Here is a 16,837-nt window from a genome sequence, read left to right on the forward strand (position 1 = left end):
ATTACATCATCCTCACACCATATAACTTTCACCAAATCTTTTTGAAATAAGTTATTGATTAAAGGATTTGCTTCATTTGAAAAGCCTCAAGTCTAGCTTTTAAAGGATCCACAATAACTAAGGTGCTTTCTCAATGATGTGCAGCTTAAAAGTTTTCTTGTGTTCAGCTGTTGTTCTGCAGATGTTAGTACTGCTGACTCTAATTATACAGTGCTTGGCTAACCTCTGCCAAAACTACTCCTTTCACTGCCCGTTCCTTGCAGCATTTATGCAAATTGATGGAGACTGATTGGCAGCAGAATTCACCACTCCTACTGTTAGTTTTAGAACTACTTTAGCAGTGAACTTTGAAGAATTGAAGTGGTATGGACCGTGCTAGTATACAGAGAGATTGGGCTGCGCTGGTGTGTGACTGTAGACTTATAGCATGGAGTGTAAATTTTTAATCAAAGATAAGGACTGCAGAAGTAATTTTGCTTCTGCACAGTTTACTGCTGTTTGCTGCTGTGTTATTCTCTCCTTCCTTTTACCAGCGAACGATGCCTGGAAGCAAAGTAAACCACGACTGAAGTTCTCGTACAAAGGTAAAAATATAAGTGTATCACATATTTCAGGATCTTTGTTCACCTCGCTAAGTTATTTCAAGAACAGTGCCAACCTTGTAATCCTCACTGTAAAAAAAAATGTATTAACTCCTGCAAGTCAGCAGAATTGTGTGCATCTGAGACCCAACGTTGGAAAGTGATTATTGTGTTTGACAGAATAAAAGATGCTGCTGATTTTAATTTCACCTAAAATCTTTTTGATTTGTCACTCAAGATTTGATCCGACTTTCTAAGTTGTTTCTCTGAGGTTCCAGTAGTTTATTAGCGTCAAGTGGTGGTTTCCTGACCAAGTTGTTTTCAGTCTAGAAGTTTCAATAATCCAGCAAAAGTCACCTAATTAGATTGCTGTTGGAACAGAAACATAACAGCGATTGGATATTGGATCGTTGTTTGGGCAAGTGACTTGACGTGTTCTGACATCCTGGAATGAATAGTGCAATTTCGACATTCATCTTGCATCGCCCAAGATGTGTATGTCTTTTTGTGTAAAAGCGGTGAAAATGCTGGTTCTCTGGTCAATGGCTCCATATCGTAATGACGGATTTGAGTGTGGCCAGACGGTATGTGGGGAGGAGGAGGAGGACAAGAAGTGAATGAGTGGAGATAAAGAGTGAGCCTACCAACAGCATTAGGGCAGGGAAAGAAAGAAGGAGCACAAGGCAAGGGCGAGCTGTGTAAAGGAGGCAGGGAGACACTGACACAACTTGAGAAGCAACCCAAACCCATTAAATAATGCAATCACTTGTCCTAAATAGGCAAAATGCCTGGGATATTCACTGAGAACACTCGAGCTAAATTGCCACTGCTCCTTCCACATGCTGCTGCTGTTGAACTTAACTTCATTTTAAATCAAGTTTACTTTCATTTGCAAAATGGACATAGAAAGTACTGAAGCAACCTATCCCTTTGTGGCAGCGAAGGTATACATACATTATGACCTTTTTTTTAAACCTTGGAAGCAGTATTCCAGTTCTTAGCTTCACCATCAGAATAAATCCCCTGTTCACATGCGTGTCTTAGCACGTGTCACCTCATTACACAAACTGCAGCTCATACTTTAGTCTTTAGTTGGAAACTAAAGAACCAGTTGTAACTTCAGTTAGCTTTCAACCCAGATGCAAAGAGTACCGACAATCAGTCAATCAGAATTTTAGTTTGTTTCTAAGAAATGATGACCACTTGATGAATAATTTTTGAAACATATCACACAACCTGTTGGGCTCAATTCTATGCATTATCTTCAGACACTGCTGCAACACAAGCTGCTCTCAATCTCGAATGTAAATGCCATTTTTAGGAAGCTTATAGGGCACTGCAACATTGAGCAACAGTTACTGAGACCAATGTGAACGTAAGTACTTCTTCCTCTTTTAACTTGAGGGAGAAAGAATGGATGTAAAGGTTGCAATCCTATAAGGATTAAGATAGGAGCCACTTCTCGACATTAAAAAAAATCTCCTTTTGAAAATGAACCTCTTTCTTGCTCTCCCTCCTTTCTCTCTCAGTCACAAGCTCAGATCCTATTAGCATTCCTTTTGTTCTTTATGCCACAAATCATGATTGGAAAATAGCATTGTTGGACGTTCTAAGCACTTAGCACGACAGTTTGGTTCAGCGACCCCCACCTTAGCAACAGATGTCACCGCAATGATTATGCAGAGGAAGCATTTGCTGTTGCTAATGCTGTCACAGTCCTCTGACTGCACCTGAGTGTGGCAGAAGTGTACTTTATCCTTTCACAAACGCTGTGCATTGGCTTGTAATGTTACTTTTGCAAATCCTAAACGCAGAAAAAAAATCTTTGATACTCAATTTCATGAGGGTCGTTTTACTTGGAAGACCGGAGCTGCTGTTACAAATCACAGTTTATTGCAAGGCACAATACAATTTTCTCCCTCTATCCACTATACAGAGTTACGCAATCTCTGTATCTGTCAGATACTAGACATTTGGCATCTGTTATAGGTCTGGAGAGAGGAACAACTCTGAGGTATGTACGTGAATTTTAAATGTACTGTTGTTACTGACAGGTCAGGGGGGCATTGTGACCTTTCGAGGAAAGACAGAATCAGCCACAACTGAAGAATCTCATGGTTTCCTCCACTATTGGCTAATACATACATAGCCTAATTCAAAAATAAGATGAATGAAGTTATTCATTTCATGATTTATTAAGCTGCAGAATGGAGTAATGATTTGTTGGGTTTAAGTGATCTATTTGATAGCAAAGTGCTGCCTGCACCATTGCTGTTGCTTCCAAACTATAGGCTATTCCAATACAGAATCACATCTGTAAAACATACCGCTTCCTATCATTGCTGGATATGATGGAATGTACAATGAAAGTCGCAAACCACAGAATATTTTCCCATTTCATTCCTGCAATTAATTGGGGGCAATAAAAACGCCTCTGATCTTGCCATTTTATTTATAAACATATTGAGAATTAGTGTCGTTGAAGAGCTGCCAACTATTCATTCATATTTCTTACATGACATGGTATTTCTTTCTTTATATCGGGTATGAAGGATTGTGTTAATTGAGGGAAAAACCACTTGTGATCTTCGATTGACATTACTGCTTTCTGTTCACAGCTGGCGGAGTCGGTCATACTTTGCCTTTGTCTTATTTTCTCATCCAACAACACGGCTATTTTTAAATTCATCCAGGAAATAACCAATTACCCAAACTATCTTATAAACTTTCCATGAATTCAGAAACTGGTCCATAGTTAGAATCACAGAATCCCGACAGTACAAAAGGACACTATTCAGCCCATTGAGTCTGTACCGACCACAATCCCATCCAGGCCCTATTCCCGTAACCCTCTTTTACCCTGCTAATCCCCTTGACAAGGTCAATTTAGCATGGCCAATCAACCTAACCCGCACATCTTCAGGCTGTGGGAAGAAGCCGGAGCACCAGGAAGAAATCCACGCAGACACGGGGAGAAAGTGCAAACTCCACATAGACAGTGACCCAAGGCTGGAATTGAACCTGGGTCCCTGGCACCGTGAGGCAACAGTTCTTAATTAATCATGTAATTCATTACAAAGAACCTTTCATTGCTTTACGTAACAGTTTGTTGTCCCATAATTACCCATTCTGGTGAAGAGTAAAGGTGCAAGGGATATTCCTGTGGTCTAATTTGATTAATTTTGTCCAAGATTTTTTAATCAACAATTCATAGAATCACTACAGTGCAGAAGGAAGCCATTTGGCCCAACGAACCAGCACCAACAACAATCCCGCTCAGGCCCTATACATACCCAAAACCCCATTTGTTTAATTTGCTAGTCTCCTTGACACTAAGGGGCAATTTATCATGGCCAGTCAACCTAACCCGCACATCTTTGGACTGTGGGAGGAAACCCACGCAGACACGGGGAGAACGTGCAAACTCCACACAGACAGTGACCCAAGGCCGAGATTGAACCCAAGCCCCTGGCATTGTGAGGCAGCAGTGCTAACCAGTGTGCCACTGTGCCATCCTGTAGACTTTAGGGCAGTAATTCATGAAGAATGCCTTTCCTCTCAATCTTTTCTGATTGCTATAATATATCTCTTGTCACGTATTTTATTGTGGTTCTGGAAATGTTATTGCACAGTGTGTGAGATTTGCTGAAGATGCTCCAGCTGTTCTTAACTCCCATGAAAAAGCAATCCTTAGGGGCCCGCACATCTGGTCCTCATATGTTGTTTCAGTAAATGCCCGAGCAGAGACATATGGAAGTGAGCAAGGCTATTGATACCATCAAAACGGGATTTTCATCTGACATGTTGTGTTGTCAAAAACATAAAGTAAAAACAAAAATGCAGAAAGATACTCAGAAGTCCAGGCAGCAATCCGTGGAGAGCGAGAAACAAAGATGACAGCGGGATTCTCCCAGCCCACTGCGCTGTTTGAGTAGTGCAGCAGGCTGGGAGACGTGGGGTGGCTGTAGCAGGGCTCACGACTGGCGTCTGACCGGCCACGAGTCTCCCAGGCTATGTTTTTCCATATAATCAGTCCAGCACCAGAAATCGGCACACGGTTGATTACCATATGGAAATCGTCATTTCCACATGATTAGCAAGCCCGAGACGGTAGTCACCAGGTCCACTAGTGTCTCGCCATTGGCAGGAGAGGCTTCCACCAGTGGGGTTTAAAATGGTCTCCATCAATGGGGACCAGTCCCTGCTGATTGGGACAGAGGCCACTGAGGCCCCCCCCCCCCCCGGGGAGGTCGGGGGCGGGGGGTTGCCCCACAGGGCACCCTGACGCTGCCCACGAATCACACTGGCACTGTCAGGCACCAGGCAGTGCCAAAGGAGCAGGGCCAGATGGCATTGCGGCCTACTGGGGGTGGGGCCTATTGGGGGGGCTGATGGGTGGTGAGGAAGATTTGCTGAACACTCTTCATTAGGGATCGGTGGAATTCGGAGGCAGGAGGGCGATTGGGGCTGGACATGGGAGGGGGGAGTGGAATCGGGGCTACACATTGTGGAGGGGTCGGAGGGGCAAGGGGCACATGAGAGACTGGCAATTGGGGCTGGCCTGGGGATGGGAGTTGGATATGCTGGCGATCGGGGGATGGGGGGTCGGAAAGGCTGGCGATCAGCAGGGGAAGCCAGCAATTGGGAGGCTGGTGAAGGGGGGTGGGATGCCAGTATGCATGTGCCATTCTCCCCACGGACAGATCGGCACATGTGCAGTCACCCGCTCAGTGCGCTGATCCTGGCCTTTCCAGTGGGATGAGGCCCCGCCCCTCACTTTCCAGTGAGAATCCCCTGAGGCACTCTGTGCATCACAGATTGCCCAAGATTCATGAATCTAAGTACACCCAAAAAGCGGGTGGGACGATTGTGCAAATCAAAAGCTGTGGTAATGGGACAAGTAAAGCATGGGAGGGTGTGAGTAGAAGAGATACACATGGTCATAGCAGAATAATTAATAAAGGGGAAGGGAAGGTTGGAAAATCTGGCAAAGAAGAAATAAGGGACGATGGCTGCATCAAATCCATCCGGAATGGCAGAGACTTCAGTGTACCCAAACAGGCGCTGGAGTGTGATGGCTAGGGGATTTTCACAGTAACTTCATTGCAGTGTTAATGTAAGCCTACTTGTGACACTAATAATTAAACAAACTTTAAGGTGTGGGCTGATGCTTGGGGTGAGGATTCCTTACCGATACAAAGCCAAAGGGGTAGCATGTATCCTTGGTTCACGTCATTATTCCTTCTATCAGTCACTTTTGACTCGCTTCCACCATATCATACACCCTTCTCTTTTATTTTGTTTCCATCGTTCCGCCTCCTTTTCCCTGGCACTGTAGTTGCTTAAAAGTTTAAATTTTAAAGTTTATTTATTAATGTCACAAGTAGACTTACATTAACACTGCAATGAATTTACTGAGAAAATCCCCTAGTCGCCACACTCCGACGCCTGTTTGAGTACACTGAAGGAGAATTTAGCACGGCCAATGCAACTAACCAGCACGTCTTCCGGACTGTGGGAGGAAACCAGAGCACCCGGAGGAAACCCACGTAGACGCAGGGAGAACGTGCAGATTTCACACAGACAGTGACCCAAGCTGGGAACCGAACCCGGGTCCCTGGCGCTGTGAGGCAGCAGTGCTAACCACTGTGCCACCGTGCTGCCCAAAAGCTATTCATCCCTAACATCTTCCGATTCTGACAAGAGATTATCAATCCTTGCCTCTGGCTCTACTTTCCACAGACGCTCCCTGACCTGATGAGTGTTTTCCAGAACTTTCTGGTTTCATTTCAGATTTGTAGCAATATTTTGCTTCTGATGAAAGTTTGTACTTGATCATTGGTTTTGTCAGAAGTAGTTTCACATCGATCTATGTGAACTTCAATGATGAAACTAGCCTTGGGACTCCGATTACGTTTTTCAAACATTGTCGATTAAGGTAACACTTTTCCTCTGCCTCTCACCTGAACCAATCTTCTGTACTGCAAATCAGAAATTGAACAAATGGTTTCACTATCAGAAGGACTTTTTTTCTACACATTGGGAACCAGTGGTTTACAGATCAAAAACCACAATGCCCACAACATTTACCACTGAGTTTTTACCTTGGCCACAAAATGAGTGTTACTTTGAGTAAGCCACCAATTTTTGCCTCAATGTATTGTCTGTTCATACAATGGCTTTTGCATTCTTAAGAAGAAATGTACTCTGTGCTAAGGCAGGATAACAGCAGGGTACTATAATTAACTTCAAGCTTTGTAGGTGGGAAGGGAAAGTCACTTGGGCCCCTACTCCTGGTGACAAATATTGTTGAAGACCGTGGGTAGAATCTGGCGCTGCTCCTGGGAAACAAGGAGTGGGAGGCCAAAAATCAGCTTCCTGCCAGTGGGATGAACTTTTGCAATTAAGTTCAGGGAAGTTTAGATCCGTGTCGAGCTTCCCATCTGCAAGTGTAGCAAAGCGCTTTTGCATGCACATGCATGTCACGAATGCTTATCAGAACGAAATTCCCCTCCCCACTTAAATTATCGGTGAGCAAGCAATAGTGCCTCCAGATTTACGACTGCATGTAGTGGCGTGCAGCGGGCAAAGTAGTCAACTTGCTGGAGGTGGAGTGAGCAGCCAACGTTTCTTTCCTTTGGGAAGCGTTGTTTAATTGGGGGGATGATCAGGTGGCGACAGTCTGAGAGAAATGCGGCAGGGAGGCTGGCTGAGGGAGGGAGTCTGGGCAGAGAGATGTGACCAGTGTAGATGGTGATGGGAAAGAAGGGGCCAGCAAAGCATTTTGGATGTGGGGCTCCTGTGAATAAATGAGGGTGGATTTCCAGGCAGTGATGGTGGGAGAGAGATGGTGCTCAAGGACATGGTCAGTGCTGTCTATGGTAGATTCCTGGGGTTTGAACTGAGGGTACCGGGCAGCCGAGGGAACAATCATAATGAGCAGTGGGATGGCAGGCCCAGGGTCACAGTCAGATAGCAGATGATCTCATGGGGAGGGTCATGATAATGGTCAAATCAGATTGCGCAGATAACGGGGAGGTTAGGGTGGGCATGGGAATTATAAGGGTCAGAAGGGAGAGAAGGCATTTGGAGAATGATGGTTACAAGCTCTAGGGCAATGGCAGATTCAAGAGTAACATAGCAGAGAGGAATGGTTACTGTGGGTGTATCCAGGGTAATGATTGGAGGTTGGTGAGTGACAGGAGGAGAAGGTGTTGGGGGGGTGTCTGGAAAGTTACCTGCTCCATTTTCTCAAGGTCCTTCTTCTTCATAGCATCGCTCGGTACATATGAATCCTCGAAATGAGAGGAGGATTCTTTCGGGTGGGTAGGGTGGTTAAAGGTGAGTACAATTGGCCGACTGAAGGGACATCTAAATAATCAACAGCATGGAAACCATGCCCAGATGAGTTGACTTCTTTATGGTGAAGATCAAATGGTAGTTGGTTTTCTCCCTGAACATGGGCTTCATAACATTGGGATCCCAGTAAGGTGTGGAACTGCAATAAAGTCTGTGCTGAAGAGCAACACTAGATAAAGGTGGGGTTGGTGGGTGTGGATAAGAAGGGAGGGAGCAAAAGAGTGAGGAAGTGTTTAGCTCCCTGGGGCTCAATAGTGTGTGTGGGATGGGGGTGGTAAACCACAACAATGTGCCAGTTTAGAACCTCTAGGGTCCTGGGTAGATGGCTGATAATGGGGTGGATGGGACATCTATGATGGCAAGGCAGTGGTCTCTCGAATGTGTCTTGAGGATGATGGAGGGAAGCCCAATAATATTTGAGGAAGGGTGCATGGACATGGCTTTCATTACTAAGGTCAATGATGTAGTCCCCATGTACATAAATTAATGAATGAGAGTAGAACTCAACTGTGGCCCTCCAGGATGGGGCTCCAGCACAATGGGGTGTGGGGGCGCGTGCAGCGGTAGTCCAATGTTAGCTACAAAATTTCCCATTGGCTGAAATGCTTAGGGACGGAGAGACAGTTTCAAAGAATATGCTGACAGATCACTTCAGGCATACATGATGCTGGGTCTGTGTAACCCTGCACTTCTACTCATGGTCCAACTGAGGAGAAAGTGGCAGGAGCAACAACTTTCTGCCCACCCCCGTCACAAGATTCACCATTCTCCTCATGCATGTATATCCAATGAGCTGACCAGGGCAATGGACAGCCATCCCATCCTCAATTGGAAATTACTTTCACCCCTCCCACCTCCCAACTTATATTCCACACCAAACGTTTCCATGTGTGTGTGTGAGTGTGAATTAGATCAGATTGGGTTGTAAATATGAGAGAGAAGCCAACACTTAGCATAGCCTACCAAGGAATCACTATTGAAAAGGGGACAGAAGGAGAGAGAGAGGGAAGGGAGAAGCTAAAGGAATGTTCTTGGGCATTTGTTTAACATTTCTCATTTGGGTGGAGCTTTTGGATCTAGTGAGAGATTGCAGAATGCCACTGACAGAAATAGTCCCATCAACAAATACAGAGATTTTAAAATATTATTGAAAAAAAAATCTTCTCGGTTTCTACCAATGTCATTTGATAGTTAACCATTGAGAGATATTTGAGAGAGCAGAGCATTCTAAACCCAATCATGTGCAATGAGGCAGAATTAAATAATGACTTCATTATGTAGGAGCCACTAGGTAGCAGTGATCATAACATAACTGAATTTCGCATTCAGTTTCAGGGAGAGAAGAGTGGGTCTAAAACTAATGTTTAAAACTTAAATGAAGGAATGTATGATTGTTTGAAGGAAGAGCTAGCTCAGGTGAACTGGGAAAATAGATTTAGGTTAGTAGTAGAAATGCAGTAGCAGGCATTTAAGGATTTAAGGAGATATTTCATCATGTTCGGTAAACATACATTATAGTGAGACTCCAGGAGACAAATGCACCATCTATGGGTAACAAATGAAGCTAAAGATAATCTAAAATTGAAAGAGAAGACGGATAATTCCTCAAAAGTTATAAAATTGGACATCATTTATAAACCAGCAAAGAATGACTTAAAATTAATAAGGAGGGGGGAAATTAGAGTATGGGAGAAGGATGGTTAGGAATATAAAAACAGATAGCAAGGCCAAAATTTTACATTATTCAGTGCCCGACCCAGAAGCATGTTAAATCACGTTCCCGACATCATTGCATGCCTGCACGATCTTTCAGTCAGCGGCGCACGCAAGAGTTAGAAGCGGCCTGCCAACAATTAAGCACACAAATTAACACTTTAAGGGGCCAATTGAATACAATTTTACGCGGCCTGTCTGCTTTCATGGCTGGTGGGTGAGCTGATTGGCCAGGTGGCATTTACGTTTAAACCGCAACCCCGATCAAGGGTGGGAAAAAATGTCAGGGTCGGAATAACATTTAAAACAGGCTCCTGGGGACTAGGTTTTGTGTTTGAATGTGCTACCTAGACACTCTTAGCAGCCTTTTTCCTTTTGTAATTTATTTTTTACAGGTCAGCTGTTCCCTGAGACAGCTCCACATCAGCTGTCACCCTGAGGGAGCACGTTAGAAGTACCATCTCTTTTCTCTGCGCCTGCCCTCTTCCTGCCTTCCCCAGCAGCGCTGAGCCTTTCCCAGTACACATTTCATGCCGACTGCCCATTAGTTGGTTTTCTGGGGCCGATCGTGGCCAAAAGCGTGTTTAGTATCTGCTTCCAGGCCAACGAGTGCGCATGCCCAATGGGCGAAAAACTCAAACCCAAGATTTTCTACAAATATTTAAAAAGGAAAAGAGCGAAGTGGAGTGTCTATTGGAGAGTGAGTGAATCTGAGGAATTCATAATGGAAAATAAAGAACTGGTGGAAGCATTGTGCAGATATTTGTGTCTGTATTCAGTGTAGAAAACATCCCAGAAATACTTGTAAAATCAAAAAGCTAAAAGTGAGGGAGGAACTTAAAATAATTACAATCACCAGGAAAAGTGTATTTAGAAAAATATTAGAACGAAAGGCTGACAAGTCCCCAGGTCCTGATGAACTCCACCTGAGGGTGCTAAAAGAAGTGGCTGTGGGGATTGTGGATGCATTGGTTTTAATTTTCCAAAATTTTCTAGTTTTTGGAAAGGTCCCAGCACAATGGAAATTAGCAAATGTAATTCCTCTATTTAAGAAAGAAGGGAGACAGAAAGCAGGTGACTACAGGTCATTAACCTAAAGTCTATCATAAGGAAATTGCTAGAATCTATTATTAATGAAGTTATAGCAGGGGTCTTCAAAAATCTCAGCATAATTGGAGTCAATGTGGTTTTGTGAAAGGGAAATCACATTTGGCTAATTTATTATTACAGGAAGTAAAACGTAATAATGATAAGAAGAATCTTTAGATGTGGAGTACCTGGATATCCAAAGTGTGTTTGATAAGGTGCCACATCAAAGATTACGATGCAAAATAAGAGCTCATGGTGTAGTCGGTAATATATTCATGGATAGAGGATTGGTTGGCTAACACTACCGAGTAGGGATAAATGGGTCATTTTTAGTTTGGCAGGTTGTAACAAGTGATGTGCCACAAGAATCAGTGCAGGGGTGTCAACTATTTAAAAGTTATATAAATGACTTGGATGAAGGGATGCCTTCCTCAGACTTCCTCTAATCTGCACACTCCAGATTCCACACTCCTGTTCTTCCAAAGTCCCACCTCAGTGCTGGCAGCTGGTGATTTAAGTGGCCAGCTGCCTCTGTGAGCCCACGCAAGTGCAAACCCCAGCCTGACCCCTGTCCCGCTTGCTGAGTTTGAGTACGACACTAAGATAAGTAAGAAAGTAAATGGTGAGGAGGACATAACGGTCAGGATTTTCATATCCCGGAAATGTCAGAATTTTCTAAGTCCCATCCCTGAACTTAGCATTTCCCATCTTCACAGGGGCACAGTGAAAAAGCTGTGTGGTTGAAAATTGTAAACCATACTGCGAACAAAGTGCTGATGTGTGGGCTTCACTTCTTATGATACTGTGGAAAAACATGGAAGGCGTTGTGCTCGTTATTTTTGGACCAGAAACAGGATGTTAATGTCACGACATGAATACCCATTGGGTGGTGACTTACAACTTATCGGGCAATGAACTTGCTTCTGAGATCCACTTTGTGTAGTCCAGTGCAAACATTGAAAACAAAAAAATGATTACATTACAGTCCTGTTCACCAATTTAAGCACTTTGGTTTGAACACACTTGTTGAATAAAATAGGTGACTCAGTGTCATTACTGTTCCAAAAATTGTTAAGATATTGATTCAGGCGATTTTAGATGAGCATTACACACCAGAGCAAGTCCTGATCCTGACCAGGCAAAATGAGCAAAGGCGTAGACATTTCTTCATGAAGTAGAGATGTAAATCACTCTAAATGATTTTATAAAATTCATTTTATGAGACGTGAGTGTCGCTGGCTGGGCCAGCATTTATTGCCCATCTCGAACTGCCCTCCATTTCAGAGGATAGTTGAGAGTCAACCATATTGCTCTGCAGTCACACATAAGTCAGAACAGGTAAGGATGGCAGATTTCCATCCCGAAAGGCCATTAGTGAACCAGGTGGGTTTTTACAACAGTCGACAATGGATTCACGGTGATCATGAAACTTTTAATTCCAGATGTTTATTGAATTCAAATTTCAATCTCTGCCATGGTGGTATTTGAACTCAGGTCCCTAGATCTTGCTCTGGGTCCCTGGATTATCAGTCCAATGACAATACCACTGCACAACTGACTCCCCTAAACAACAGAGGAGGAATTAGGACTGGTATAATGCAACTGCAAAATTTTGCTGCACAGCTCTGATTTGTCCTCTGAATCTCAGATGCCAAAATAGGCTTGGGGCCTTCCAGGATCTGTGAGCACTGCAAGGGCTTGGAGTGTTTTCTAGACACCAAGAATAATTTACAATTTAGCCTTCTAAGTTTCACTTTGTTTTGTGTCCTGGCCAATATCTGTCCGACAACGAACATGACAAAACCAGATTATCTGGTTGTTATCACATTGCTGTTTTTGGAGCCCTGCTGGGTGCAAATTGGCTGCCATGTTTCTTGCAGTGCATGAGAGGATTCAGGGAATGGATAATTATCATGAATCTGTATTGCATGCTTATTTTGGGGGTGCTGGCACAAAAGGCAGCAGTTGATGGAATCGAGAAGCCATTGGAGTAGCATCACTTTGCTTGTTCTGATTTGTTGCTAAATTTTTAAGAGCAAGAAAAATGACATAGTGAGAAACCCAAGAAAGAGGTGGGATAGACACTCTGCAAGTGTGTAGCAGAAAGCAATGTGCATCTACTGACTGAATAAAAAATTGAGTTAATTGTGATAACCCCCTGGACTTGCATGGGAAATCACTGTTTGGCCTCCCTGTAGGACTCATTGAATATTTATTTATTAATTATTGTCACAAGAAGGTTTACATTAACACTGCAATGAAGTTACTGTGAAAATTCCCTCGTCACCACACTCCGGCGCCTGTTCGGGAGGGAGAATTTAGCACAACCATTGTACCTAACCAGAGCTAACCTGGGGATTGGTAATTAACTAACCAGGTGGAGCTTGTATACTCAGCCTTTTATAAAGCAGGCCCCTGAATAGGTCCATTATTGTATTGTCCCAATTGGGACTTGTGTGTTCACCACAGGCTTGTGGTTTTGTTTTACTTTTATGTTGTGCAATAAAACACTGTTCCTTCACAGCTGACTCCTGGAGTTATTAACATAAAATTACGTTCATATCATTCAGGTCAACAAAGTCTTTAAAATTTTATTTATTAGTGTCACGAGTACATTAACACTGCAATGTGAAAATCTCCTAGTCGCTACACTCCTGTTCGGGTACACTGAGGAGAATTTAGCATGGCCAATGTATCTAACCAGCACCTCTTTTGGACTGCCAAATATATATATTTACCGAAATATATTTGAAAGTTCTACCTCGCGCTATTTGGTCCCCAAGAGGAAAAATAAATTAATAGATAAAGCTGGGAAACACATCAGGAAGGATGTACATTTTTACTTTAAATTAGTTACATTTGTGAGGGATATGAGTTGAGAATAGCCTATCGAAAGCCACCAACATGGGCAATAATATGTTGGTTGCTACACTCCATTCTGAGAATTAATCAGATAAAAAAATCTCTAAACTGACCCGAGGGGATTGAAAAAAAAGAAGGCCTTTGTTTTAAAACATCACTTTGTCAGAACATATTGCTTCATGAATTGAACATTTTTTAAAAGGAAAAAGAAAAATCAAGCAGTAAAGTGTACCCAATCTGAAAATAATCAGCTGCAGATTGTACAGTTAAAGTAAGATCTTAATGCACACTGCCATGCCAAGTAACTGTGCTCTTGTATTAAGATGTTTAGTAAGTGTAGATCAAAATTATACAACTTGCTGGCAAAGCTTTATAACACTACTTATTTATAATTTATAATGTTTAAAAAATCTATTTAACAGTTCTGTCTAGGCAAAGAAAAACTCTTAATCAAAGCATATATTCAATACAGATGCTCCATCTCAGGATTCAAGCTTATTGCGCAAGCTTATATTTTGCATTTATATGGACGGGAAATAATTTAAAACCAGGCAGTGGAATTCAAATGTGAAAGAAGTCACACTTGGAAGAGTTTGTCAATCTTTTCCAGGAGGCAGTTTAATTGCAGCCCAGTGTAATGTCAAGTTTAAAGAACCAGACTGAATCAAAAACTCGTAAAACTTCATTTTTAATCGCTTAAATATTGTGCCGATTACCCTCCTGGCACATCCCTGGTAATTAAAATTTAATTGGCATTAGGAAGCTGGTGAGTGGAGCTTTGCGCATACAGGTTTGGATCCATGCCCAACACTCTTTCTTTTCTCTGGCCAGAGGCAGCTGTTTACTTTGTGACTGCCTGCCCTGCGTTGCCCATTTGAGGTCTAGTTCCTGGAGGATAATAATAAATTTGAGTGAAATTAATTACCTGAGGCAGTGAATTGATCTTAGAAAACTCGGATCATTTTCCGCTTTGACCAGTGCTTTCTTTCAACCATGGTTTTGTGGTAGTACTCTCACTTCTTTGTTAGGTTATGGGCTCCAGCGACATGAGCACATAATTTAGGCAGGCACGGCCGTGAAGTTGTGAGGGAGTGCTGCATTATTGGCAGCGCTTTCTTTTGGATAAGACATTAAAATGAGGCCATGAGTGCCTTCTCAGGTAGATGTAAAGAAATGCGGCACTTTTTGAAGAAGAGTTGGGGAGTTTTGTTCTCCTGACCAATATTTATCCTTCCACTGATACCATGAAGCATAGATCACCTGGTCATTTATTTAATTGCTGTTTGTAAGAGCTTGCTGCGCCCAAATTGGCTCCCAGTTGCCTACAACAGAACATTAATTGCACTTCAACAGCAGCTAGTAGCTGTGAAGTGCTTTTGGGACATACTGACATCTTGAAAGGCACTGTTTCTTTGTTTTTAAGTACACTGCCTGAATTAGGAGTTTATAAAATTGAAGTAAACAGAAAATGGCTCACTGTGTTTGAAATACTATGACAGATCAGATATGTGTTTGCATATCCTATTGATGCAAGTTTTACAAGATAGAACATGTGATTTCCCCTCTCATGTTGTTACAACCACACGAGGGGGGCTGAAATCACTCTCCTGCTCTATCACTCCAGGTATCACCGCAATGGCGGTTTCTTATAGTATCATAGAATCCCCACAGTGCAGAAGGCGGCAATTCGGCCCATCAAGTCTGCACCAATTATTACCCAGGCTTATCCCGTATCCCCACCAATCTAAGGGGCAATCAACCTCACCTGCACTTCTTTGGAGTGTGGGAGGAAACCGGAGCACCTGGAGGAAGCACATACTGATGTGGGGGGACAGTGCAAATTCCACACCGTCACCTGAGGCCGGATTTGAACCCGGGTCCCTGGTGGTTGTGAGGCAGCAGTTCTAACCACTGTGCCACCTGAATTTGTAAGAATGAAGGTTTTTATTCAGTATCTGTGCTTTACCATCTACATACTAATTGCAAATAAACCAATCTGACAAATTTCTTAAGTTTAAAACACAAAGAAGTTTGGAAGAAAGGAGTTGGTTTTCATTGAGCTAAAACCCATTCAGGTAAAGATAGAGAGAATGGCTAACAAAGCAAACCCACTCCCTAATCTTCACAACACATTAGCAGCACGGTAGCACAGTGGTTAGCGCTGCTGCTTCACAGCACTAAAGACCCGGGTTCGATTCCTGGCTTGGGACACTGTGTGGAGTCTGCACGTCCTCCTCGTGTTTGTGTGGGTCCCCTCTGGATGCTTAGGTTTCCTTCCACAGTCTGAAAGACGTGCTGGTTAGGTGCATTGACCTAAACAAGTGCCGGACTGTGGCGACTAGGGGAGTTTCACAGTAACTTCATTGCAGTATTAATGTAAGCTAATGTGATTAATAAATTAACTTTAACATGTCAAATCACAAGTTATAGGGCAGGACGTTATTTTCTGGCCAAAGTAAAATTCACTGAAGAAAGGAGTTCATTGTTTATGAGTTCTTTGCTGGTATGCATGATTGCAGCAGACCCTTTCCAAGGTGGTCTTGAGATTTCAATGGAGTTGCAGCCCATGTAAACTATTATTTTTGGAGACGGCCACCTTTTTAAACAGTATCTATCTTTTTCAGAAGTTGATGATATTTGCACCTGTTACTTTTCATTTGAAAAATCTGTGTGTGCTGGACTTTAAACTGTAATACTGACAGAGTCTTGAACTTTGGCGAAGAGAGAGAGATTGTTACTGGTCTATTGGCAGCTTCCGTCCAGACTTCTGCTAAGCAATGTAGGTGTTGTAATAAAAATCTTTAAAAATGGTTATTCTAGTCACATGGTCTCTCTCCCCACAATGATTTTGGAAGGTAATTGATTAGGTCATGTCTGAATAGATTGTTACTTTTATTTCATGGCTTAGGTTATTAGATTCTGTAATATCCCAACTATTAACTCCTGAATGATCCATCATCCATCTGGATGAGATAGGAACCCCTTCTATGTAGCTATTGTCCTGGCAGGTTTTCCATCTCTGCTTAAGCGATAGTTTTGTGTAAATGCAAATATGAGCTCCAGTACAGTTTTAGTAAATCTTTTGAAGTAGTTCTTGACATCAGCAAGTGTGAAATTCTATAGGAGGTTGACTTGATTGCCTCGAATTTACGACCTTGCTTGGGTGAGTCTTGTAAAATTCCGTCCGAGGGCAACGGAGAATTCTGTTCTGCGAGCCTCGCCTGCCCTGATCC

General features: G+C 42.9%; 1 protein-coding gene across 1 annotated transcript in view; it reads left to right on the forward strand.

The window, feature by feature from the left end:
- The first annotated feature begins 357 nt into the window (after positions 1–357).
- The window catches only part of LOC144479266 (semaphorin-3D-like), a 105,034-nt gene continuing 88,554 nt past the window's right edge, over positions 358–16,837 (forward strand). Inside the window, exon 1 of the mRNA XM_078197935.1 lies at positions 358–584. Within this exon, the coding sequence (XP_078054061.1) occupies positions 428–584 (157 nt within the window). The 5' untranslated portion in view covers positions 358–427. The remainder of the gene's footprint in view (positions 585–16,837) is intronic.

Source organism: Mustelus asterias, chromosome 25 (assembly GCF_964213995.1).
Source record: "Mustelus asterias chromosome 25, sMusAst1.hap1.1, whole genome shotgun sequence".
Lineage (NCBI taxonomy): Eukaryota > Metazoa > Chordata > Chondrichthyes > Carcharhiniformes > Triakidae > Mustelus > Mustelus asterias.